The 25,044-nt window shown below is 40.4% G+C and overlaps 5 protein-coding genes across 5 annotated transcripts in view; 2 read left to right on the plus strand and 3 right to left on the minus strand.

Annotated features, from left to right (window-relative positions):
* The first annotated feature begins 1,434 nt into the window (after nucleotides 1-1,434).
* On the plus strand, nucleotides 1,435-6,852 carry LOC109480496 (adenosylhomocysteinase B-like). The gene is made up of 8 exons (XM_019782701.1): nucleotides 1,435-1,553; nucleotides 2,484-2,674; nucleotides 3,155-3,383; nucleotides 3,849-3,961; nucleotides 4,449-4,656; nucleotides 5,030-5,232; nucleotides 5,849-6,043; nucleotides 6,577-6,852. Exons 1-8 carry the CDS (start codon nucleotides 1,520-1,522, stop codon nucleotides 6,706-6,708), a joined length of 1,305 nt encoding a protein of 434 aa, XP_019638260.1. The 5' UTR covers nucleotides 1,435-1,519; the 3' UTR covers nucleotides 6,709-6,852.
* Nucleotides 6,853-7,850: 998 nt separating this feature from the next.
* On the minus strand, nucleotides 7,851-16,577 carry LOC109480481 (translin-associated factor X-interacting protein 1-like). The gene is made up of 16 exons (XM_019782677.1): nucleotides 16,356-16,577; nucleotides 15,324-15,432; nucleotides 14,807-15,067; nucleotides 14,459-14,593; nucleotides 14,033-14,102; nucleotides 13,710-13,804; nucleotides 12,952-13,130; nucleotides 12,212-12,385; nucleotides 11,647-11,736; nucleotides 11,102-11,270; nucleotides 10,819-10,947; nucleotides 10,232-10,399; nucleotides 9,688-9,777; nucleotides 9,145-9,294; nucleotides 8,602-8,708; nucleotides 7,851-8,223 (listed from the first exon to the last, which is right to left on the minus strand). The coding sequence occupies exons 1-16, from the start codon at nucleotides 16,403-16,405 to the stop codon at nucleotides 8,025-8,027; spliced, it is 2,175 nt and encodes a 724-aa protein (XP_019638236.1). The 5' UTR covers nucleotides 16,406-16,577; the 3' UTR covers nucleotides 7,851-8,024.
* A 531-nt stretch (nucleotides 16,578-17,108) lies between these two features.
* Nucleotides 17,109-18,887, minus strand: LOC109480508 (protein Hikeshi-like). The gene is made up of 3 exons (XM_019782712.1): nucleotides 18,724-18,887; nucleotides 18,035-18,269; nucleotides 17,109-17,588 (listed from the first exon to the last, which is right to left on the minus strand). Exons 1-3 carry the CDS (start codon nucleotides 18,751-18,753, stop codon nucleotides 17,263-17,265), a joined length of 591 nt encoding a protein of 196 aa, XP_019638271.1. The 5' UTR covers nucleotides 18,754-18,887; the 3' UTR covers nucleotides 17,109-17,262.
* A 179-nt stretch (nucleotides 18,888-19,066) lies between these two features.
* On the plus strand, nucleotides 19,067-21,938 carry LOC109480503 (transmembrane protein 189-like). Its single transcript, XM_019782708.1, has 6 exons — nucleotides 19,067-19,263; nucleotides 19,591-19,710; nucleotides 19,826-19,917; nucleotides 20,304-20,428; nucleotides 20,800-21,032; nucleotides 21,390-21,938. Exons 1-6 carry the CDS (start codon nucleotides 19,092-19,094, stop codon nucleotides 21,509-21,511), a joined length of 864 nt encoding a protein of 287 aa, XP_019638267.1. The 5' UTR covers nucleotides 19,067-19,091; the 3' UTR covers nucleotides 21,512-21,938.
* A 1,792-nt stretch (nucleotides 21,939-23,730) lies between these two features.
* Nucleotides 23,731-25,044, minus strand: part of LOC109480499 (HAUS augmin-like complex subunit 4) — a 5,467-nt gene continuing 4,153 nt past the window's right edge. Inside the window, exon 9 of the mRNA XM_019782705.1 lies at nucleotides 23,731-24,268. Coding sequence (XP_019638264.1) covers nucleotides 24,094-24,268 — 175 coding nt within the window. The 3' untranslated portion in view covers nucleotides 23,731-24,093. The remainder of the gene's footprint in view (nucleotides 24,269-25,044) is intronic.

Genomic DNA, 25,044 nt, shown 5'->3' on the forward strand with positions numbered 1-25,044 from the left:
TACCGGGCGGCGCTATCATCACTTGGGTGATCAGACCATGATCAGACCAACGAATTGTTTTCTTAGCCCCCAACAATATACATCTAAGTCCATGTTGATTTGATTATATTGATGACATCCTCTGGGAACCCCAAAACTGATGCGAGCGTGCGAATAAAAAAAAGTTTTGCAAAAAAAAAAGTTGCTTTCACTATGAAATCTACGTGGTCATGAAGGTTGAACAAATGGCACAGAATATGTTGTCTACTCTTCGAATTCATTTCTTTACATTTTTGTCTTTTTTTGTTTGATTTTGGCATTCTACGACATTGGTATCGTTTCTAAATGTTTTCCTTGCAACTTATGGTATATTTTTGCTCATTTAGCAACTGTTTTGCACGATTTACAGTATGGTTGAAAACTTTTTTTTTTTTGGAAACGGCCGAAAATTCATGCGCGCGCGGATGTCATCCATATAATCAAATCAACATGGCCTTATGTAAAACAAAGAATACTCTGACCTTTGGTTACAATCAGTTCATTGTATGACGTCCGCACGTGCTTTAAAATCTGCTTTAAAATCTAACCTACTTTTCACGCGCCAGTCAACAAATACCGGGCGGCGCTATCATCACTTGGGTGATCCTTAGACCAAATAACGAATTGTTTTCTTAGCCCCCGACAATACATATATATATATACATCTAAGGCCACACCAAGTAAATGTTATGGATGACGTCCTTTGGAGACCCTAAATCTAATGCAAGAGGGCGAAAGAAAAACAAGTAGGGCCCTAAAAACAAGATGCCTAGATTAGAAATATACTATGAGACGACAAATGTTAGAACACGAATTGATTGAGGTGACACAGTGTAACAAGCAAGAAGTCTTTTATTCATCATCAAAACAGCAATAAATCAGGTGGAACCGTGGACAGTGAAAACAGAATGGTAATAGACACTTTCTTCTACGGGTTTCACGTCAATCTGACGACTTGTGGCACTGTCGTGACTCTTTGGTCATAGTTACAGGAAGCGGAATTTCTTGTTTTTTTTCTAGGAACATGCCAAAATCAATGCGCGCGTGGACGTCATCCATAAAATTTACTTGGTGTGGCCTAATGTAGATCTCTTGCAGAGGTGGTGAATGTCCTATTCCTAATTCCGCTAGATGTCGCTGTGGTAGTGGAAGAGTCCACTACCTCACGACGATGACAAATACAACAAAACTTCTTAACCAAGACATCCCAATGGAGTCTATCGATGTATCTATTATTATCTGATAACATTTATAACGTTAATTTTGATTCAAATTCACCTGCCCATTCTATTCACATGACCATTTAATACAGTGAATGATTTCAGGTTTTTCATACCTATTCCGCTAGTAGAACCGTCCACTAGACAGTCTTTCCCATATTTGGAAATATGCTAATCACACTCCTATATATAGCCCTGTAGTCCTGTCATCTTTCCTTCTACAACTAACACTCACAGGGGTAACCTCACGCTCTCTGAAAGACGAAGCTCAAGCAATAAAAATGGGTTCTGAGAAGAAACTCCCCTACAAAGTTGGTATGTAGAACACTTTTTCTGCACAGGGGTTGATCCACTGACAAAACTATGGCAGTGTTTATCGCTGGTGACATGTTTTTGTCGTGTTTTAGCTCAGCGCAGACGATACTTGAGGTACGTAGAACCGGCGCATGCCGGCTGAACCCGGCGCTAACAAGTTTCCGTATCAAACACGTAAGAGCCTACGTAAACATGCGTGGTAAAGCATACTACAACTAGTTTGTCAGCACAAATCAGTGTATTACAAACAATGCATGTATGTTTAAAGACACTTTTTTATTTAATGGTGCCGATCTGTATAAATAGCAAGTGGCTGTGCACGTGCGTGGGGAGGGGGGCGTGTGTGCGCGCAGGTTTTGTCATGTAACGTTTTTGGATAGAGACCCGCTGCGCATACTAGTATCATCTTGCCTTGTCAGCAAGGCAAATAACCAGTTCACCTAGTTCGGTATGACCTGTAGGGTGATTTTAAGCAGGAGCATGATGTAAAATTGTCTACGTGTCGAAAACTGCACTGTCACTCACTGTCACTCACAGACCACTTTACCAGTAACTGTTACATAACGTTGTATATTTTGTATGATTTCATAAATAAATGCTATGAATTTATATGCTTGGTTGTATGTAAACACCAAATCTATTGAGAAGGAAAGAAGTTTATTTACACTTAACAGTAACGTTACTGCCTCATTTTCCCATGACAATTGTGAAGCATCACATTTTAAGGCTAAATTTTTTTGTTCAGCAAATTTTACATTAGAATGACATGTCATTTTTAATTTGGTGATTTGGGGTCTTGGCCCTTCAGTCCCATGGTGAAAAAAAGTTTTTTTAACAGTTTGGAGCTTCATCAAAATTTTTTGCAAAAAATCTGACATTATAACACTCTACATGAGTGAGGTAATATTAAGAAATATCTTACTCTGACAGCTGACCTCAGCCAGGCCGATTTTGGCCGTAAGGAGATCGAACTGGCGGAGCACGAGATGCCAGGGCTGATGATGATGAGAGCGAAGTATGGCAAAGACAAACCTCTGAAGGGGGCTCGGATCGCTGGCTGCTTACACATGACCATCCAGACCGCTGTTCTCATCGAGACACTGAAGGAACTGGGAGCAGAGGTCAGTTGGCATGAGTTCTCATTGTTAGAACTAAAAATGTGTTTCCGGGTTTCCTGACTGACCCTAGCAAAAACCTGCAAGCCTAGCTTTTTGTCTTGATCGACTGCAGGTAAGGTTATAAAATTTTCGATCTGCGTTCTGACATCTGAATTTCAAACCTTAACTAGTCTGCAGCAGATTATGAATATTAATTAGGTAATATTATTCAAAAGTCACTTTAAAAATAAAATTCACAAGATGACAATGATGTTTTGTACTGGAGATTGAATACATGATACTTTATTGCCTTCTCGCCATCTATTTAGTTTTTTTCTAAGCTTGAAAGCCTTGAGTCCCAATCAGCTAATTTACAGCTTTTCACATATACAGCAACCCAAAATTGTTTGGATGTATTCATATTGCCACAAAGGGTCAGACTCTACAAGTTTTACTGGCTATACAGATACATGTACTTCAATTTCTGGTGATTTATTTTCAAAGGTGACCTGGTCCAGCTGCAACATCTTTTCCACACAAGACCACGCAGCGGCAGCCATGGCGAAGGCGGGCGTGCCGGTGTACGCGTGGAAGGGCGAGACAGACGAGGAGTACATGTGGTGTGTGGAACAGACCATCTACTTCCCCGACGGACAGCCCCTCAACATGATCCTGGACGACGGCGGAGACCTCACCAACCTGGTGCACACCAAGTACCCACAGCTCCTGGAAGGTAATTAGTTATCACTGCTGGGACAGAAGTATTGTTTTGGGTGCACACCAAGTACCCACAGCTGCTGGAAGTTCAGTTGTTACCTTCGCAGAGAAGGTTATGTTTTCAGTACTAGTGTTTGTCTGTCCGTCTGTGAACAGCAGACATGTAAGCATACACTCAAGAAGCTTTATAATATGCCTTGTCATGAAACTTGTACAATGTAGGTAGGTAGGCCTTGATGAGCCTAGAAATGATTAGATTGCTGCATTATTTGACATTCAGTGACTGTTATGTATTGTACTTAAGTCTCAGATACATACTAGCTGTTAAGTGCCTTTCCCAAGGGTCCTGATAATGTAAAATATAGGGCCTGCAAGGGATTTGAACCCAGAACCTTTGGATTCTGAGTCAACAACCCTAACCACAAGACTGCCTTGCCATCTTTTTCTCTAGCTGATGACTGATTTTTTTTTTAACCCACAGGAATCAAGGGTCTGTCTGAGGAGACCACCACAGGTGTTCACAACCTCTACAAGATGATGGCCAAGGGTGAGCTCAAGTGCCCTGCCATCAATGTCAATGACTCAGTTACCAAGGTACGTCTCAATTCAAAATACTTGGAAGTGTGGAAAGATCTTGACCATACTTTTCATAGTTATCATACTAAAGTTTCTCTTCAAATTTTTCTGCAGGTCTTGCAACTCTTTTGACAGCGAGTCTCTTATGTCTTGTGATTTTTGTTAGGTTAATATTTTGTATGAGAATATCAAGATTGTCACTCACTATAGGGTTAAATTGCTCTGTTGTTACCTCCCATGTTTTGATTTGTTTGCTTGTGTCTCTAGATACAGTACTAGTAGTAGGAGTACAAAAAGGAGGGGAGAAATGGTGCAACTGCAGACTGATAGGAATGTCAAATTGAAGTCAAAATGGTTTTGCCACAAGCCGAGAGGAAGTTAGGTCAAAATGGTCGTAGTGCAAGCTAGAGAAACTGACAATGGAGTAAACACAGGGTATTTCGGCGAGAAATTCACAATTATGAATAAAACAACATTCACAACTCAATACTTTTTTTATCCACAGAGCAAGTTTGACAACTTGTACGGCTGCCGCGAGTCTCTGGTTGATGGAATCAAGCGTGCCACAGACATCATGCTGGCAGGCAAAGTGGCCGTTGTCGCTGGTTACGGTGATGTGGGCAAAGGCTCGGCCCAGTCGCTGCGCGCCTTCGGTGCACGGGTCCTCATCACCGAGATCGACCCCATCAACGCACTCCAGGCTGCCATGGAAGGTAGGAAGAAGTATCACTTTCTTTGCTTCTTGTTTGAACCATTCTTTGTTTACACAAATCAGCCTGCAGACTGCTATTTGTTGAGGTCACTAGACTAGAGAAGAGGTAAGGGTTAGACAAAATGTATACAAAAATATTTACGTCAAATTAAATCTATACATATATTTTACACAAACATGGTACAAAAAAGTTAGAGCTTGTATATCCCATATGGGGGTATGCCCGTTCCTTTATTTCTACTTTTCTGTAGGGTTTTGTTTTTGTATCTTTCGTTGTAATTAATTTAACACAATTTTTTGTCATAGTCAGAAAAGCCCTGAATACTTGGTACTGCCCAGAAGTCTGAAATCTTCCATTTGTTGTTTGCTGTCAGGTTACCAGGTGACGACCATGGACGAGGCCTGTAAGCAGGGAAACATCTTTGTCACGGCCACCGGCTGCAAGGACATCATCAAGGCCGAACACTTCCAGCAGATGAAGGAGGACGCCATCGTCTGTAACATCGGACACTTCGACTGCGAGCTGGAGGTCAAGTGGCTGAACGAGAACGCCAAGAAGGACACCATCAAGCCTCAGGTAGCTATATCATCATCATAATGCCTTTGAATTAATTATCCAGTGAGGTACACTTGATAAAGTTACTCCAATACACCCTGGCACTCATAGTGGACACCAGAGCAGTCCCTGTGAGACCAGCGTCTTCCTCTGACATTGACAAAAGTGTAGTATGTGGTCGTCCCACTCTGTCTCCCTGTGGGAAGCCACATTAGCCACAGGTAGCTATTATATAGTTGACTACTAATAGGCAAACCAATTTCAGGGCAGTAAAACTGGATTTTCAAAGTCAATTTACCAAGCTTGTAACAGTTCTATCTGTGAAGTAAAAATACAATGTGGCTGGCAGAAAACCTGTTTACTTTATAAATTCTGTAAGCTAGTTCTAGGTATTTGTTGGTGGTGCCAAAAAATGAAGGGACTCCTTATGCTATATGCACCTTGTTTTGGGCCATTTCAAATGAAATGAGGATGAACAATTTGGAACATGTGCAAAGAATATCTAATATTTCCTTCTCCAGTTTAATTTTTTTTAAGTACTGAATAGTGAGGGAGCCTTGGTCCAGAGGCAGGGTCGCTTATACCACTGGATTACACACACGAGTAACTAATACATTTTGTCTTCCGCCCCGCCTAGGTTGACCGTTACACCCTCCCCAGTGGACGTCACATCATCCTGTTGGCTGAAGGTCGTCTTGTGAACTTGGGCTGTGCCACGGGACACCCCAGCTTTGTCATGAGCAACTCTTTCACCAACCAGGTTCTCGCACAGATCGAACTGTGGACCAAACCAGATCAGTACAAGATCGGAGTCTTCGTGCTGCCAAAGAAGGTAAGTTGTAAAAAAAATAATCCACCAGAATGTGTAATTTTGTAGTCCTGTTCTAGTAATGTTTGTAACATGCATAAATCTGGTTTGATCATTACATTGGGAAGAAGAAACAGTTTCAGATGTTTCAACTGCTTCCCAGCAACCTTCATCAGTGAAAAGAAAGTTTATGATAACTTAAACTTTCACATGAACTTTCTTTTCTTTTCATTGATGATTGCTTAATAGCAGTCAAAATGTCTGAAGTATTTTCCCCAGTTAAATGACTAAATGGAGATTTATAAGTGTTATATTCCTGGATAAATAACTAATAAAATGTAACATTCATAAAAATTTGTCTTTATCCGCTTCACTGAATTTTCTTTTTAAACAAAAATGTATTTCGAATGATTCACAAGTTACAATTTGTGTGCACTGCAGTCACAGTACTGAATGTGGCATATTGTTGTTGCTAGGGTATTTACTGGTATATTATAATGATAAACGTAAAATGGTAAAATACTAGGTAAAGACCAAATGAAATGTTTGTATTTTAGCTGGATGAAGAGGTTGCAGAGGCACATCTGGAACAGCTCGGTGTGAAACTGACCAAACTGTCTGACGACCAGGCTGGCTATCTGGGCATCCCCAAGGAGGGCCCCTACAAACCTGACTTCTACCGTTACTAGTTCTACGGACAGTAGCTATACAGAACATACTGTAACTGTGTAGAGGCAAACATGTTAGCAAACATGATCATGTTGGCACATTGATGTCCCTCGGAGAGTGTATCACTCAACAGAAATAAACCCAAGGAATTGTGTTCACATGTACATTCGTGTTGCTCTCGTTATTTACTTACTCAGACTTAGGAGCTCCCGTGTCTTGTGACGCATGAGGTAGTCAATGTAGTCCAGCTTTGTCAGCAGCCAGCCTCAAGGCTTCTTTCCAGCTCTTATTCACTGCTTGGAGGTCTCTTTGGACATCCTTCTTCTCCGTCCTTTTGGGCACTACTAGTAGTAGGTAGTACCTGTTTGGCGAATCTGCCGGGTGGGAGTCTGACAGCATGTCCTAACCAGCTGAGATGGCATTATTTCCTCCAACATACAAAATGATACCAGTGCAGTATCATTTCTCTGTAGTTTCAAAACCTAAGGAACTTCTATGAAAACGAACAGGTGAGACTGAAGCAAGACAGATGTGGAAGCCATCAGTGCTTTATTTACACAGGACAGATGTTGTAAGTCTATATTAACCCTGGTTTATGGCACATACTTAAATTGTGACAGTCTTCCAACAGGAAGGATAAAACACTGCATTTTCTTTTAAGTCAGAAACACGTATAGCATATAGATACTGTGGCTTTATCATCTTTGATATGACTTTTGAAACCCTTAAGTAACAACTTTTAAACTGACGGTTTACACCTTTAATAACCTAAATGGCACAATCCATGCCAGTAACTGGAATTAACTTAAAAAAGTAGTGAAAATGAATGCAGGAATCACATTAAGTCTTGTGACAGATATAGTCTAGTTTCGAATAATACAATCTGAAATATAGATATCAAGAGCAATGCAGTCAGATCAGTGTTTTTCCACAATTACCACAAATGATATGTCCAGGACAATACAATCTATCATATATTCATATGGTATATCACAACTATACTCTATTTTAACAGCACCTTGGCAGAATGTACTGCAGCTGCGTGAAAACCATAAATGTATTGTGCATAGCACTTCAGCAGAATGTCTCGTTTAAGGTCCTATTCACGTACATGTATTTAAGTATAACATCGCGTTTATAGTTTTCAAATGAGTCAGAAAAGATATCTGCAACAGGCAAAATTCTGATGCAATGTTCACCAAACATCCAACAAAAACTGAAAAATCTGGGGTCTGCACAGGTGTAGTACATGTACATTCTGTTTGCGTGCTTGTTTCAACTGACTAAGGAAAGCCCACTAAGTACAACTGCACTCATACAGTGCAATTGTCTGAGTTCATGGCTTCTTCCCTACTCTATGGATATTTCCGGTTCGGAGCCTCTGAAGTACTTTTGTTGTGTGGGTCTGTTTCGCCTTCTCCAACTTGTCCTTGTCGACTCCAAACGCTCGCCCCAAGAACATGTCAATTTCTGGTTGATCAATTTCAGGATCAGCAGTTAAGAAGGCCTTTCTGACATCTTCTACCACCACATCACTGGAATTATAACAAAGAAAGAACATTATAAGTAAGTTTTGAAATAGGATAATGCCACAAAACTACATACACGTTTATACAAGGTCAAGATCTGCCCCTGAAAGCTGAAACACTTCATTTTCTATATGACAGCAACTGAATTGAAAGAAGTGTACATTTCGCAGCTTCAGTAATCTGTCTGTACTCTTCAGTACATTCTTGAGGAGGCCTTGATACATGTTGTAATATTAACACCTTTTGGTAGTCTTAGATTTTGTGTACCCAATGGAATTATGGGAGACATTGCAAGAAGACTTTTTGAATTAGTATATTGACTGACCTACATTGTATCATCACAGTAATGCACACAGCATGAGCAACACAAGCCAGCAAACTCACCTAACGTCCCCTAAAGCAGCCTGTATATCATCCACATACGCCTCTCTCTCTGACTTGGTCTGGTCACGAAGTCTGTTGATGAACGGGCCTGTTCTTCCCTCATCATCCTGCAACAGTTTATATCAGTCAGCTACTGAACCATTCAAATGTCACAAATAAACTTCTAGGTTCAGTTTAAGAACCAGCTGCTTGGGCTGATATGAAGATATTTTCAGGACACAATTTTTAAATCTTTCTGAAGCATTCATTATAATTTTGAGAGTCATCATAGAAATAAAATCGTCATCTTAAGCCCTTGGGTTGAAGGCTGTTAAAAAAAATCAACCATTGTGTACCGTTATTCTCAGTGATATGGTTTGTCCAAAGATAGACAAGTTTCTGTTTCGATAAATTTCCATTCAAGAATGCTATAGAAAAGATGTATAGTATTAATGGTACGTGTCTTTTGCAAAAGTCAATCAGAGATTAAAAGAGCCCACAATTGCTAGCCATTGTCAATACACTGCCAGTGCATCAGGTTGTACATTTACTACATTGTCGTACCTCAGTGAAGAGTTGTTTGAAGGGTATGGGTCCTCCCTGTGTGTCCAGTTCATCCTCAGCAGCCTGGACCAGGACCTGGACAGACTCCGGCTCCTTCAGTGGGAAGAACTCGACTAACCCGGCAGAAAACTCCTCCTTTGGTAGATTTCCCTGCAAAGCATTCATGTGTAAGTATGTAATGTTTTTGTCCAGCATTTTTATGTCTCCATGTAACATTTATGTTGGTACAGAAGATACTTCAGAAAACAAATTCTTATCGGGCCTCTTTGTTTCTTTTTCAGTCTACAACTGTGTTTGCTTACTCTCCAAGCAGGCATTTAGGATAAGGCTTGTTTTAGACGTGTTGCAGGCCTTTTTGTACTAGTTGTCCCTTTAAATAATATTAGGCCAACCTCCAGTGACAGGTGGTAACCTGGCCAATAGACACTCCCTGGCAACATTGGATACTGCCTGGCAAATGGATACAGTAACTACCCCAGCCCTACTGATACTGTCTTTGAAGCCAAGATTTGCCTGCAGACATGTAAAGATGTTCTGTCCCACCTGTGTACCCAGGGTGACGTCCTTCTGAGCGAAGTGACTCAGCAGGCGAGACAGGACATCAATCTGCTGGTGGTAGATCCCCTCGTCTGTCTGTAGAATCACAATTCCGGGAGTTACTTCACACCAACATGCTACACGTGTACAATGTAATGCTACATACTCATTGACAAGCACATCATCAGAACGCACTGCACCAGTGCAAAACCCTGATTTTTCACGGTATTCGTTGGATGTTTGGTCAACGACGATATCTTTTCTGGTACAACATTTGAAAACTACATTGTACAGATGGGCTGTCATTCTTTAATTTGCGAATACGACCTTAAACAAGACGTCTGACGAAGTGCTATGCACAATACATACTAATATATTTTACATGTGATGATGTAAATCACCATGTGGCTAATACAAGAAGGAGGCTCCTTATTAAGTTAATCCAACAATTTCATGTCTAAGCCTTTGGAAAGCTCCTATGATTGAAAGTTTATCCCGAAAACAAAATCAATGTGAACGTTTCAAGATCGACATCAATCTTTGAACTCACTTCCCCCTTGAGTATGCTGAAGAACAGGTTGATGCTGTTCTCTGATTGGTGGAAGCGTGTGCAGGCGTCGTGGATGTTGTAGCCCCACTCAGCCACCAGCGGCTCCAGGTTAAACCGCTTCTCCAGGTACATCAGCAGGTAGTTCTCCAGCTTCGTGGGTTTCGCTTTCTACGAAAAAAACCCAAATCAGCTATGTCAAACTTTTGGAAAGTAGATACCATTTATATTAATTTTGATTAAATATGTCATAGAATGGATTATCACTTGTAAGATTGTATGACGTAACTAACAACACTATTACACCATATTTCATAACATGATTACACAGCACACATTTCTGCTTTCTAACAAACAGTAACTGTTGTAAACAATTTTGCTATTACACGTAGACTGTCACATGCTGATTACTGTCTGTCAAAGATGACGGATTGGGCAAAGTTTTTGTCTGTTGTTAACTCCAAAAATTCTGTCAGATTATGAAAAGAGGGATGCTGGCTGAGATTTTTAAATCTCTACATGTATACAAGTGTTCAGCCAGCATCCCTCTTTTCGTCATCTGACAGAATTTTAAAAACTTATTCACTCACCCCTGCATCGTGTGCTGCCTTCTCTCTCCACACATCCTTGATGACGATGGCCAGGTCACGTTTCGCTAGCTTCCTGTTACGGACTTGTCCTTCGTAGCGCAGGTAAGCCGGTACATCCGGCTTGAAACCCTGAAGAGGAGATAAACAAGAGAATCTAATGTAAAATATTATTTTTTTCATGTTCCTTTGATTCAGATGTATATAACATGTTTGTGTGGCATTACATGGACATCAAGAGACTTGGAGACTGCTAATTTTTGCTGCAACAATGTCATGTACTCACCCTTCCTTCAAAGAACTCGGGAATGTCCTTGTCACTTGCAGCATCTTTCATGGTCTGTAGTTCCTGCAGGAGGATGTCCATCTTCTGGTCGCTGGTGCTCTCCTTGGTCAGCTCTGCCCAGCGCTCAGACCCTCCGTCCACCACCTCTCCACACTTGTCCCAGTCAGGTCTGGTGATCAAGACAAGAATTATGATGTTTGATTACTGTTGTTGCTGTTATCTTGATGATGGTTATACATCCACCAGACAGAACGTGGATGTGTAATCATCATCGGTCCTCCTCTTCAAAATTTCAAACATTGCATATTTATACAACATTTTGTATTAAATAGATTAAGCAGCTGGAATAGTTTTCTGAAGAGTCGAACATTTTAAACAGCACCCTTTCATCACTTTCACCAGTGATGGCAGGTGTACCGAATTGATTGATGCATTCCATGGTGAAAGGCTAGTATATTAGTGTCAGAATAGCCTATAAGTTCATCACCGTATCAATGAACTCCATGGCTAGAGAAAGAGTGAACTGAAGACTGAACAGGGCCTACCTGGGCGTGGCACTCCGTCTGAGTGTCTCTGACTGGGTGTAGAACTCGTCTCTCTGTTGGAGGACCTGTTTGTGCACCTCCAGCAACGTACTGTACAGGGAAAAGGACAGGAGCAGTGGTCAGGGGGTTAGACTGTAAATAAGGTACTGCACAGGAACAATGGACAGGTGGGGTTGACTTACTATCAATTGCAAACTTCTATCAGTCCTATGCAATGTATATTACTGGTAATATACATCTTCAGCAATGCAATGTTATGAACTTAGGCTGATGTGAAAATTACAAACAAATGATTACTTTTGTGCAAACAAGATTCCTGTAAATAATTTCAAATACATCTCAGGAGGAGATAATCCCTACAGTTACTGGTAAAATAAGGAAATACATACTCTCATGTACATTCATTTAGAGATTGCATACATGTACATGTATTTAGTTAAATGTTCAATCATAGTAAGTAGACCATACAAAAGTCCCTGTACTTTTGTTGAATCCTGTCCTATGCAGGTGGAACTTCATAGTTACATTGTAATACAAATACTGTGTCTATAAAGTGAAGACCTACTCGTGTTCCTGCTGTAGTTTGCTGAACTGGTCGCGCAGAACTCCCTCTGTCTCCAGAAGGGCGTTGTGTTTGGCCTCCAGCATCTCAAAGTCTCTCCTGGGAACAACATCGCCGTAGTCTGCCTTCATTCTGATCAGCTCCTCCGACATTTTCTTCAGGTCTACACGTGCTTGCCTGAAGAGGGAAAAAACATTCCGGGCTATAATTTAGCAGTCCTGTTATAAAGGGCAGCTAAAGATATGACTACAAAATTTCAGTAGAATGTACTGTGCCTATACACGAATCCCGGATTTTCATGGTTTATTGAATGATATTTTATTATCTGATTATTGCATCAGAAGTTTGCCTGTTGCAGGAAGACTATCTTTTCCAATACATACGAAAACTATAGACATCATGTCATATCCTTGAATATGTCAGGTCAGTCTGGATTTGTCTATTACATTTAGGCCACAGTAATTTATGAATGACATCCTCTAAAGACCCCCAAACTAGTGCACGCGGGTTGACACTGCACTGTGCCAAGTTCTTGAGTTCCATAGAGTTTCGGCAGCCTGGTTGCCATCCTCTGTAGTTACTGCCGGCTCCCTACTGTCGCTCAATGTGGACTACGGAGGATAGCATCAAGCCTCGTTGGAGTTTTTTTTTTTAGAATAGGCAAAAATCAATACCCGCGCGGATGTCATCCATATTATTGAATCAGTATGGCCTTAGATAAGTACAGGATTGTTCAAACATACTTGAGAGCGACCCTCATCATGACGGGGTCGTCCTGCGGGTCCCCCACGCTGCCGGCTGACGCAGCCTTCTGCAGGTCCTCCGCCTGGTACCGCAGGTCGTTAATGTCTGACACGAGAAGCTTCCTCGCGTCGCACTCGTCACGATAGCGCAGGTACTGCTCCGACAGTTCCTCTCGCAACTGGAGACAAAGAATGAAGACAAGAAATCAGATTCAGAGGTTTTAAACATCTCAGTAGCACTCGGTTCATGTAGATATGATTTGGATGTAATGAATTACATCATGGAATGCATTTATTTTTTTCTGACAATTATGATCACATCATTGAATAATCTAATTAGAATAGTAACAGAGAAAAGGGCAATAAAATCTGTCAGAGATTTCAAAGTTTCAAGAGGTACAATGTGTAAGAACCATCTGATACTACATGTAGTTTGCCTCAAATGAATTCAGACATCTGATTCGTAAATTAGCACCACCAAAACAATACTTCTTTCCAGGGTCTTATGATAAGTCAGACCATTGAACTATTTCTTATAGTATTAAAATCATTTATCATATTAAATGATTTGACCAATTTGATACAATCTACATGTATATCCTTCAAGGCTCACTTCAAGGCTCTTTTACAGGTTATGTTAAAAACAAACAAGTCCAATAAATGTTGTGAGAGCAAAAGGATCTTTCAAGTCTGAATGATTTTCCTATTAAGGAAGTGGCTGCAGATTACTTGGCATTATGAATAGCTGAAGAGCCTACCTTGTTAACTTGTGCCTGTAGGTTTTGCTGCTGTTCACTCATCCCCATAATCTTCCGGTACAGGCCTGTATTCTCTCTCCTTAAATCCACCATTTCTGCAACACATCAAAACACAATCAATTGATTTTACACCACTATGATTGAGAGATATATGAGGAACTTGATGTTTCATTCATGAATCATAATTGTGAATTTCTTGCCGATTCAAATTCCACTGAAATAATGTGATGCATCACAGTCACCTGAAAGTTGCATTTTTACAACTGACAGACATAAAACTCTGACATGTTGATAAAGAGTTGAAAAAGATTTATAACCCTTACCTTGTTTCTCCTGCTCTCGAATCTTGAGGATCTTCTGGTCACACTGCTCTGAAACTGTCACCAACATGGACTACACAAAAAGGGAGACAAAATTCAGATTTTAAAGGTGCAGAAGTCAACATTGTATACATAACATACACCAACTGACTTCAATGAACCATTCTATACCTCAGTGAAATACATCTACATATAATTTAAGTTGTTTTGAATTCCATGTAGCAGGAATCATGACTTCCTCCCAACCAGCAGAGAGACCTTGACCTTGACATACAACCTGACCTTCTTGTGGCACACAACTTGACCTTCTTATCAGTCTGTGGTTACATCATTCCCCCTTACTTCCTGTGACTCCACAGTTTTCAAATTTCTATGAACACACAAGCAAACAGACACACAGATAAAAAATTATTTCAAGCTTCACCGTACCTTAAGTGGCTCCAGGTCCCTTATCTGTTGTCTGAGGTGAGCGAGCATTGTTTCATACTCATTCTTGATGGATGACAGCAGTGGCTTGTAGGTCTTAAAGTCTTCAATCAAATACTCAAAGACTTCACGGTGCGCCTGTTCAACAAGTCAGATGGTAAAACAATTTGGTCACAGCCTTGTCTGAGGTGAAGCTTTAGGTCTATAATGTTATACATTACAGGGTAGATATGTATTGGTGCCAGCATAGATTTCTCATTTATAATTTTTTAAAGTCATGTTGATCACCAAATATGTTTTGAACAAGGAACACTGATTTGAGTATTTTCATAGACTATTGAACAAACATACCTGTAACCGTAGCTCACTGGGTCCAGAGTCAGGACAGCCCAGTGCTCGCAGTTCCTTCTTTAGAAAGTTCTCCAGCTGGTCCAGGAACTTGGGTTTGGGGACGCCCTTCCCAGTGTCCTCCTCCTTCACCACAGGTTTCCTGCTGCTGTAGGACTTGACGGAGGCGCCGGCGTGCGGCACGAGTGCGGTGCTGGAGGTGGTCTGTCCCGCCGCGTGGGCCGGCCAGGCGTCCAGCGCACCCGACCTGGTGTCTACGTAGGGCTGGGGGAGTGGTCAACACATTTGTCGTTAATAACTATAAGGACATTCCTGACTGTCCATCACAAATGTTATTTATTGCATGCCCCAAAATACTTAGTTTTTTAAGACTTAATTAAGACTTTAAGGGTAGAATAAGATATTTATGTAAATATATATATATATATTATGTGCAGCTTTTGAAGCAAGGAAAGATCAGTTGACAAATTAAACACATAGGACTCTTTAGGAAGTTTAATGAAGCAACAAGAAATCTTACCTGGAGGACACCTGGGGACGGCAGGCTGTACTTGGAACCGGTTGAAACCAGCTGGTAGGACGGTCCCGTCAGGCCCTCGTACCCTTTCATTGCTCGCGGAGACATGTCACTGCAAGAAATAATTTATTAGTAATGGTTTTTGCTTGTAAAAAAAGGGCCATTCTACTTGTCATATCAGTAATTAGGATGTAGAAGGACTTGATTGGAAGATCTAATTGAAAGGAGCAATGTTTGGGGGGAAGTAATAGTAGATAACCAGGGCTCAAAATACTCCTAGAGATTAAGACTTTTTTTATGTCTGCACTGACCCAGTGCAAGTAAGCATTGGAAATTATAACATACGCTTGACAAATTTTACCTGTGCTAAAATGAAAAACGGTTAAGAAAACATTTGAATTCTTTATCTGGTATTTGACAGCACATATTTTGCTTCACTGTTCAGGTAACAACTCAAATTTGCAATACAACAAACAAAACTAAATTGTCCTTGGTTTGAACTAAAGCATATCAATCTCTGCATGTGACTATGAAGCATTGCACTTCATTGATCTATAACGTTAATTTATTTATGGTTAACACATTAAATTATTCAATAGTGCAATGAGAACATTCTGAAGGTGTAGATTGGATTAAATTAGGCACAATGGATCATCTTATTATCATAACAAATGTTCATAAAAGTGCTTAATGTTTTGGCCAACACATTATAACTAGAGCCGGATGTTTTATGCACTAACTTGTGCGTAACGTAACGCCGTATGCTTGGATGGTTTTGCATGTTAAATATTAAACGTCTACATTAGTCTAATGTTTCTGATATTAGTCATAAAGTGTCACTATATCAAAATCGTTAGAATTTTTTTTTCCTAATGAGAATTGATTATTGCGAAGATAGCGTAACTCGGGTAACATTACGGCAACGTTATACAAATGAGCGAAAGTGCTCTGTTTATGTCAAACAGCAACATACACATGTAAACATGGCCACCGTAAAATATTCCTATCACGGATGCTGATTTGAACGGATTTTACCTCGCTCCGACTGCAAGAGGCGGCAACTTGGCGACTCGCTGCGCGGCCATTGTCGCTCTTTATCCTCCCGGCCAACGGCAGAGGGAATCCTTGGCTTGGGAAAAAGTTAGTGTACCTCAAAATAAGGCCTAACACGTTTCTTGTTGACACTGGGAGAACTGGTCTGGGCTTTGTCATGGGCGTCACGACGGTTGCCTGGATACAGGGCCACCGTCCCAGGGTGCATTGCGCGCCTGGAGTAAATGGGGACCGTGAATCGCGGTCGGAACATTCGATTCATCTGAAGTAAACATAGGGTGTAATTCGTCGTCAGGGCATTCGTTTGTCACACTTTTTGCGGGATTTCGGTATTTCTACGCATAAATGTAGATTTTAAGCTGCTGAAATGTGATGGTAAAAGCATAGAGCTGAAAGTTATTTTTGATATAGTAAAAAGTAGGCGCGTCAGTGAGGACCTCTAGCAGTCCATGATAATATTGCAGCTGAAACTGCTAACTAGATGTATAATTAAGTTTTGATCCATACATGGAGTTAAAAGTTCAGAATATACAAACACGTCCTTGGTGCTACATTTGCTTGTCAGGTGTAAGTGTAATAACTTAGCTAAAAATTTGTAAACATTCATGCTTAAAATAAACCTGACATATCATATGCAAAGTTATGGGACAAAAACCATTTACTCACTTGATTGCTTTATTTTTTACCTGCAAGTTGAGCATATAGAAAACCCCTACTACAAAATATGGTACCTACTACCTACACTTTTAATGCACAAAAGGTTTTTATTTCAAAATATGTGGCACATGTACATTCCACTTTATAAAATGTTTATAATTGGGTATACATGATTGCAAATAGCATGGCACCCAGGCTAAATAATTGGTAGTGAAACCAATAAAAAATCTGCTCATGTTTTCCAAAAGTTTGGGTTTTGCGCCAGTCTTCTCTGAAAGTTATCAAACCATTGCTGAAGGACGTTCAAGGGCACAAAAGATTTGTTCGGCTCAGGGACCATTTGAGCCTGAGTCAGTGCGAAGGATGAGGCATAGTTGTGGAAACTCTCCAACATCTTCCTGGTGAACTCCTGGAAGGCTGTGACAGTAGATGGAGTGGTGCTAGACGGAGGTGTCTGTTGGGTGACCTGGGCTGCCGGCTCCACAGAAATGCCGATTTGAGCCATTTTCTGCTGTCCTGGCATCAGCTGGCCAAACACATTATTGGAAGTCTCCTCCCCTGCATTATTTACACAATGCAAAAAAAAAAACTTCATTGTATGAATTCTTGTCATGAAAAGTGGCTGTGAAATCCTATGAACTTTGAAACAAACTTTTCTTTCAGAAAAACATGTTTCTTTTTTCAATTTCTGTAGAAAAATATTATACATTTAAGATCAACCTAATACAAGGTAATATGATTATCATTATTATTGTTATCTATAATGTCCTAATTTGTTACTCATTCATAAATTGCCTCAATAAGGTTACCGGTTGTACCATTACTAAGTAACACTGAGAAGGTTTGATAATATAGCAATCTAACAGGCTGAAGTACAGTAATAATATTTTCGTAATACTAACAATCCTAATTTCAGTCAAGTATTGACTTTAAGAGCCTCACACTATGTGACAATAATGCATCTAAGTAGCAGTAGTTTTTTGTTTGCTTGTTTCTTTATTTACCTGGCTTGATCTTTGCAACCTTAAAAATTGCACTTGGTTTGTCGTTTGCGATGTATCCGAGATACTGCCACGCCATGCCGTCAGGGTTAGGATAGCCGAAGTACACGGCTCCGCACAGGCCGTCAGGGAAGGGGGTAGTTCCCGTCAGGAAGATAACGATGTGGTTTATACTGTCAGCATCAGACAGCGTGAACACAAACTGTGTCTCACTCATCTGCTGTGGATCCGTTTGAACCTGGGAATGATATATTGATAATTAATCATTAATAATCTGCAAATGATATTGATAATCGATCAATTGATTCAGTAGACACCTGATTTATGGATCACTGATTTGTCACAGTGAATGACTGATCATCCACAACATTGAACTGCAAAGGCCTTTTTTCATTTACAATTGCTAACGTTAGTATAATATAATTATTTATTATACATACATAGTATATGTAACTGGAAGTTAGTAGCATTGGTAATCATTTAGTCATTACTAGGTAACTAGTAACTTAAAGCCGGGATGTCTATATATATTATTCATGTTATTACATTGTATTATGATATACTGTAGTTTTAGTACCTGAAAAAAATGTGTTTTGTACATGCCCCCCTCCCCCCTGTTGCAGTATGTCAGCACTTACTGAATCGAGCCATTAAGATTAACACCCTACAGTTAAGTCACTCCTGTTACCTACCAATCTTCCTGCTACGATGCATCCAAACATCGTTATTGGTGGTGACTCTTCAACATTCCAAACAATAACAACATTGCCTGCTGCACAACAACTCAATAACAACAGGGAAAACACCCCTACGCATTAATGGTACATTCCATATCACACCATCTCATAACATCCAAATGTAACCAGTTATTTTAAGAGCAAAAAAAGTGTTTTATTACAGTAAAAAGGCTATGTAGCCGAATTTTACGAATCCGTTGAAATATATAGGTTTTTATCGGATTGTTTGATCAATGTATTGAGGTAAATCGTCCTTAAAAGGATTACAGCATCTTTACGTTTTGTTGCGAATGACATTTTTTGACACTTCCCAAATTTCCAAGATGGCAGCGTCTGAAGGTGGAGTTGCCGCCGATCCCAGTTATATCCAGCAAAATTCCATGCCTGAAGATGATCCGAACAAAAATGAGCAGCCTCTGTCGGTGGAAGGGAACCAACCGCGCTGGGGGCCCCAACATGCCGGTGCTAAGGAGCTCGCCAATCTGTATTCGGGCGGTAAGAACAGCACTGGGCGTCTTATGCAACTTCGAAAAATTTATAATTTTTCAGGGCTCGAAATCTTTTTCCTCGGCATACATTTAAATACAACAATTGTAAATGTAAGGGTAATTTACCTGCATCAGACGAATCTAACCTGCACCACTCTGAATTTAGGAAGATCATACAAATAACTGCCTCTGTGATCAATATTATTAACATTTGGTACAACCACTTGGTACAACTATATGACACAAGTATAATTTAGTACTTGAGTTGAGGTTTAGGATCCACATTGACAGTGACTCTTCTTGATGTACTGATTTTGTCTATTTTTGCCCTCAGGGAAGCGACTACAAGAGATCCTTAGTGTCGGGATGTGCTTCCCCCTGTTAGCTGCCACATTTGGCTTTCTGTGCTACCATTTTCAGTGGGACAACTCTCTCGCTATCCTTCTATCTGCAGGTAAGAAATTAGTATGTACATTGTAATTTGTGATAGGATCAGTGTGTTGACTGGATTTAGCAGTCTGACAGTTATGTGTAGAGATGAAATGAATGACTCCTTGCTGTGTCTCCAGTGGCAGGGATTGTGACAGCAGACTTCTTCTCTGGCCTGGTACACTGGGGAGCTGACACCTGGGGGTCAATAGATGTACCAGTGGTGGGCAAGGTTGGTATTATCTGTATCACCAGTATAACCGCCCTCCGGCATAGCACATCAGCTTCTGTATCTGTATATCACTGGTAAGACCGCCTCTCGGTGTAACACGCCAGCTTCTGAATAGATCTGTATTACCAGTATCACCTTTCAATTCAATATAGTATATGATCGCTTTGACTGTAGGAAAAAGGAAGAAAAAACCTAACCCCTCTCTCTGTTTTTGAAAGTTGTGGAGGACTGTTTAGACTGCCAACTTGACAATCTACAGTTACACATCCCCCATCCTGCCACTTTGAAGGCCTACCAACACACAAGCACACATGCTCAGACACAAATACAAGAAAATGTTGTACAAAATTTTTAATGTGTGTTTTTTTTTTCCTTCCCTTACGTAGAATTTCCTCCGTCCCTTCCGAGAACACCACATCGACCCGACAGCGATCACTCGCCACGACTTCATCGAAACCAACGGCGACAACTGCCTTCTTACCGTCCTGCCTCTAGCTTACCAAGTCTACAAGTAAGAAGTCTAGAATCAAGTTTTTACCTCCATGAAAACAGGAGGTACCGGTATTGTTTTTTATACGCCAGTGTCTGTGTCTATGCTTCCGCCCCTAGAAAATTTTGTGATGGATATGGTTTGGATTCAGTATGGAGCAGGCAAAATATATGTAGGGGATGTAAATCTGCAAAATAATGGAGAGTTGAGGTCCTGGGCTAGGGTGGGCAGGCCTCCAGCCTGGCACAAAACAACTCAACAGTGGGAGCCATCACAACTGTGCCATACGGGCCATTTCATTGGCAAATGGTATGGGGGGAAAAGAGTATTTCATTTTGTTTGTGTCTGCTCCAGCGTTTCTGATTTGGAATTTGGATCATGGTGTGTTTCAGGTTTGTAACCCTGAGCCCCTTAGAGATCCACAACTCGTACATGTGGGAGTGCTTCATCTTCTTCGTAGCCTTCTTCGTGATGCTGACCAACCAAATCCACAAGTGGTCGCACACGTACTTCGGGCTGCCGCGGTGGGTGACGTTCCTGCAGGACTACCACCTCATCCTGCCGCGAAAACACCACCGCATCCACCACGTCTCACCACACGAGACATACTACTGTATAACAACAGGTGTGGAGCCAAGTTATTGTAGCTAGTGCTGTGTACTGGTCCGCTGGACCAGTTCCGGATTTGTAAAAATGTTTAGGTTCAAGTCCAAAAAAAACTAAAAGTCAAGAACCAATTCCAGACTTATTACAAAAAACCCATGTCAGAAAAAAAACTAAACCCCTTTTCTTTCCAAACCTAAAAACCTTCCATAGATTGCAAAATCTGGGCTGCAAAAAACATTGCATGCCATCGGCCATCGTCAAGTGTCGGCCTCCATGTTATGTAGCCAAAGGTTGCCAACATGCAATTTTGTATATGCCATGGGTTTAGGTCTCTACTTGTGCCACTAACATCAGTCTCCAACTCTGTGTTTTCCAGGATGGGTGAACTATCCTCTGGAGATGGTAAACTTCTGGTGTCGCCTGGAAGAGCTCATTACAGCAGTGACGGGGGCCAAGCCGCGGGCTGACGACATGATGTGGGCTAAGAAATCCGACTAACGTACGATAGGTTGTCGTCCATAACGTCCCTATCTCTTCTGCATTCTACATTCTACATAATAACATTCTACCAAACTTTGTATCAAGCTATAGTGAGTGGATTAATAACAGGTGTCATCGCAAGCCTGTAGTGATAGATCTAAAATTTCTTTTACATACAGGCTTCACAATAGGCCACACCCCTGAGGCTTTGCCAAAAATGTTGTATCTTGAAGTGTTAATGGTGAAGTACTACATGTAGTATGGTGTGTGTGTTTGCCTTGTCAATCATCTGAAATCTTGCTATGCAGTGCTTCAGAAGACATGGGGAATGTTGTGGACTAGGGCTGCGTACCGGTACAGGGTACCGGTATTTTAGAAATTATTTAGGTACAGGTCCAAAATCCTAGAACATCAATGTACCAATACTTTACCTGAATAGACCTGCAGGTATATAGAGTGTATATGGCTTATCTGACTTGTTCTGTTGCTAAAAATGTGTTACTAATTACTACCAAAAAGAATTTAATTTAGCACTGAAAAAAGGAATATTTTCAATATCTTTATTCCTCTCAAAATCATGAATTCTCTGCATAATAATCTAAATCATTTTTCTGTATATTCGTGTTTCTTTCACTGTTGAAGACCACAGTACTTTTTCAAATTGTTCAGGTACAGGTACAGGTCCAGACCTGACTGCTAGTACCTAAACCTCTGTAATGGTACCTGTTTCTGATGTTACATGTAGGTCCAGACCTGCACCTAAACCTCTACCTTTACCTACATTGTATATCTGATATTACCTTTAGGTCTGGGCCTGTACCTAAACCTCTTTACCGGTACCTGATCCAGACCTGTACATAAACCTCTGTATCGGTGCGTGTACCTAATGTTACATTTAGGCTGGACATGTACCTAAACCTCTACCAGTACCTGATGTTACATTCAGGTACGCAGCCCTACCGTGGACAATGTTATAAACAGCCTACATGTATAGCTGCTACCCTTACCAAATAATGCCTTGTCACTCGGCTGCACTTTATATATGCAAATTGTACCAACTGTAACTAAACTGAATGCTTCACTGTCATTGCAGTCTCTGCTTGTGATGAGTCAAAGAACTCAATTCAACAAAATGCTAGAAAACAAAGTCTACAATTTTACTTGTGGCTTCAAGGTCATCAGATACTCAATATACTTTTGTAAATTTGTCCTACTTTATAGCTGCCCAGAAATCTAAGTAGTCAATCTATTTCAAGTTGAGATTATTCTTAATTGCAAATTGAAATCTCTTATAATTGTCAGATGCAATTTATGCCATAGAAACAGGAAGGAGACCCTTCATTGTATTGTAACAAAATTACGTACAAAAAAGGATTGTATGTAATTTGCTTTGAAATAATATTCTATTTATATTTCACACCATGCCACAGGACTGGTATGGGAAGAAAATATGAAATTATTTCTATTTCTAGGTTTATTTTGTACATCTGTAAAATTCTTTGTCTTTTTACCCAGTTTTAAATGTGTTTCTTCAAATTGTGGGGTGTATGGGTGGGTATTTTGAGCTCTGACATTGCTGCTGCAAGTTTGCCTTCCTTGCAATACATATGATGGTGCTCAGACTTACATGTATCATGGAACTTATAAGTTCTATAATTGTTTTAAAAAAATTATGTTGATTTGGCTCCTGCATGATTTTATGTATATTTACCCCCTGTATGGAGGGTTATTGCGGTGTGTTTGCTTGTTTTTCCGTAGCTAGGCTTTTGGATGTTAAGTCAAAGGTCCCAGATAATGTTATCTCATTTCCTGCTATTTACTTGTCTGTTGCCTTCTGGGAGCCAGTGAGATAATGGCATATTATCAGAGAGAACATCACAATTATACTGAATAAAGCAAAACAGTCACAAAAATATTTCATGGATTCAAAGTTGTGAGATCTTCAATTTTTTACTTCCTCTCCAAAGCTTGTAATAGAATGGCCGTAGCTCTTGATGGGCCAATTGTAGCACATCCCAATCTACATTGTAATATGTATGTCAGAGTATCTACCATGTGAAAGTATCTGCAATTTTTCTATTCAATTTCAATGTTTTCGTTTATTAAGTTATTATTATTAAAATAACGAACTACAGGCAGTTTGATGTGTGTATTTCTTTTTCTATAATATACTTCCATAAGGACCATACACTCAAGTTCTGCCAGGTGGTATCAATCATATGGTACAATGAAAAATCAACACCACAGAGACTGCAGATATTCTGTATATGACTCAATTCCATCAATGATTTGAGAATAGAAGTTACATTACAGTTCACATTCAAATCCTTTCTTAGTTGACATCTCAGGGCTTGGAATACTTGGTGCATGTACATTTGTACATGTACATGCAATTTTGTGCACCAAAATTTGGGACTGTGCACTTAATTTCAAGCTAGTGTTCTGACTAGTTAACATGTCTTCTGTAGCACCGTAAGTCCCCACTGTTTGTTCTGACTAGTTAACATGTCTTCTGTAGCACCGTAAGTCCCCACTGTTTGTTCTGACTAGTTAAAATGTCTTCTGTAGCTCTGTAAGTCCCCACTGTTTGTTCTGACTAGTTAACATGTCTTCTGTAGCTCCGTCAGTCCCCACTGTTTGTTCTGGATAGCCTCCTGTAGTTGTCCATACTCCTGTACCAGACTGTCAAAGCCCATCCCTACAGATCTGTAGGCCTGCAGCTGTTGCACACTCTGGGTGTACTCACTGTCGTAAGGAGTGGGGTCTAGATGTCTCCTAGATGCATGGAGAAAGAACCATTGAGTTTCATGGGCGCTAAGATTAGAATATACATTGTACAATGTAGTTATTTTATACTGTACACTTAAAACCGGTGCCCTCATATTTGAAACGGGTGTCATTTTCTGAATAAATATTTACACAAAATATCCCACAGGAGTTAATATTTAGGGTTACGTTGATGAAGGTTAGACATCCAGGTAAACGATACTCGTAAGAAAATTCAAACTCTACTACTGGATCAGTTACGGATTTTTATTTCCAGACGTTTCGAGTGACATCCATCACTCTTCTTCAGCGTCACAAATTAACAGAGAACCGATTCACTCTTATATACAAGTAAGGCCACACCGATTTAATTTTATGGATGACATCCGCGCGCGCATTGATTTTCGCCCGATCTACAAAAAAAAAAAAAAAAATCACGTCTTCCGAGGCTCTGGACTGGCTTTTTAGGCCTGGGTAGTCCATGGTGGTGATAACTCTGGTGGACAGCAGACAGGCTACCGAAGCCCCAAGACTCAATAACTCAGTACATACGTACAGTGCACGTGTCGATTCATAAATTCCGCAAAAATCCAGCATGTGTCGGCCTGTCGTATACGTCGCTATGTAATGCGCCAAATTCACAATACCAGCTTTGTATTCCTGTGGTTTAGTAGCATTTTTATTTTTGGCTGGATTTTTCTTTTTTTCGCCCGCACGCACTAGTTTGGGGGTCTTCAGAGGATGTCATCCATAAAATTAAATCGGTGTGGCCTAACTAGAAAAAC

Source organism: Branchiostoma belcheri, unplaced genomic scaffold (genome assembly GCF_001625305.1).
Source record: "Branchiostoma belcheri isolate BF01 breed outbred unplaced genomic scaffold, Haploidv18h27 scaffold51, whole genome shotgun sequence".
Classification (NCBI taxonomy): domain Eukaryota; kingdom Metazoa; phylum Chordata; class Leptocardii; order Amphioxiformes; family Branchiostomatidae; genus Branchiostoma; species Branchiostoma belcheri.

Coding starts and splice junctions, on each gene's coding strand:
- LOC109480481 (XM_019782677.1), bottom strand. CDS start 16,405: ATGGCCGCGCAGCGAGTCGCCAAGTTGCCGCCTCTTGCAGTCGGAGCG. Junction 15,068..15,323: donor CGTCCCCAGGTGTCCTCCAG/GTAAGATTTCTT, acceptor CCACTCCCCCAG/CCCTACGTAGACACCAGGTC. Junction 9,295..9,687: donor ACGTCACCCTGGGTACACAG/GTGGGACAGAAC, acceptor AATGCTTTGCAG/GGAAATCTACCAAAGGAGGA.
- LOC109480496 (XM_019782701.1), top strand. CDS start 1,520: ATGGGTTCTGAGAAGAAACTCCCCTACAAAGTTG. Junction 3,384..3,848: donor GTACCCACAGCTCCTGGAAG/GTAATTAGTTAT, acceptor TTTAACCCACAG/GAATCAAGGGTCTGTCTGAG. Junction 6,044..6,576: donor TCTTCGTGCTGCCAAAGAAG/GTAAGTTGTAAA, acceptor TTTGTATTTTAG/CTGGATGAAGAGGTTGCAGA.
- LOC109480503 (XM_019782708.1), top strand. CDS start 19,092: ATGGCAGCGTCTGAAGGTGGAGTTGCCGCCGATCCCAGTTATATCCAG. Junction 19,711..19,825: donor CGCTATCCTTCTATCTGCAG/GTAAGAAATTAG, acceptor CTGTGTCTCCAG/TGGCAGGGATTGTGACAGCA. Junction 21,033..21,389: donor ATACTACTGTATAACAACAG/GTGTGGAGCCAA, acceptor TGTGTTTTCCAG/GATGGGTGAACTATCCTCTG.
- LOC109480508 (XM_019782712.1), bottom strand. CDS start 18,753: ATGTTTGGATGCATCGTAGCAGGAAGATTG. Junction 18,270..18,723: donor GCATCGTAGCAGGAAGATTG/GTAGGTAACAGG, acceptor TATCATTCCCAG/GTTCAAACGGATCCACAGCA. Junction 17,589..18,034: donor GGTTGCAAAGATCAAGCCAG/GTAAATAAAGAA, acceptor TAAATAATGCAG/GGGAGGAGACTTCCAATAAT.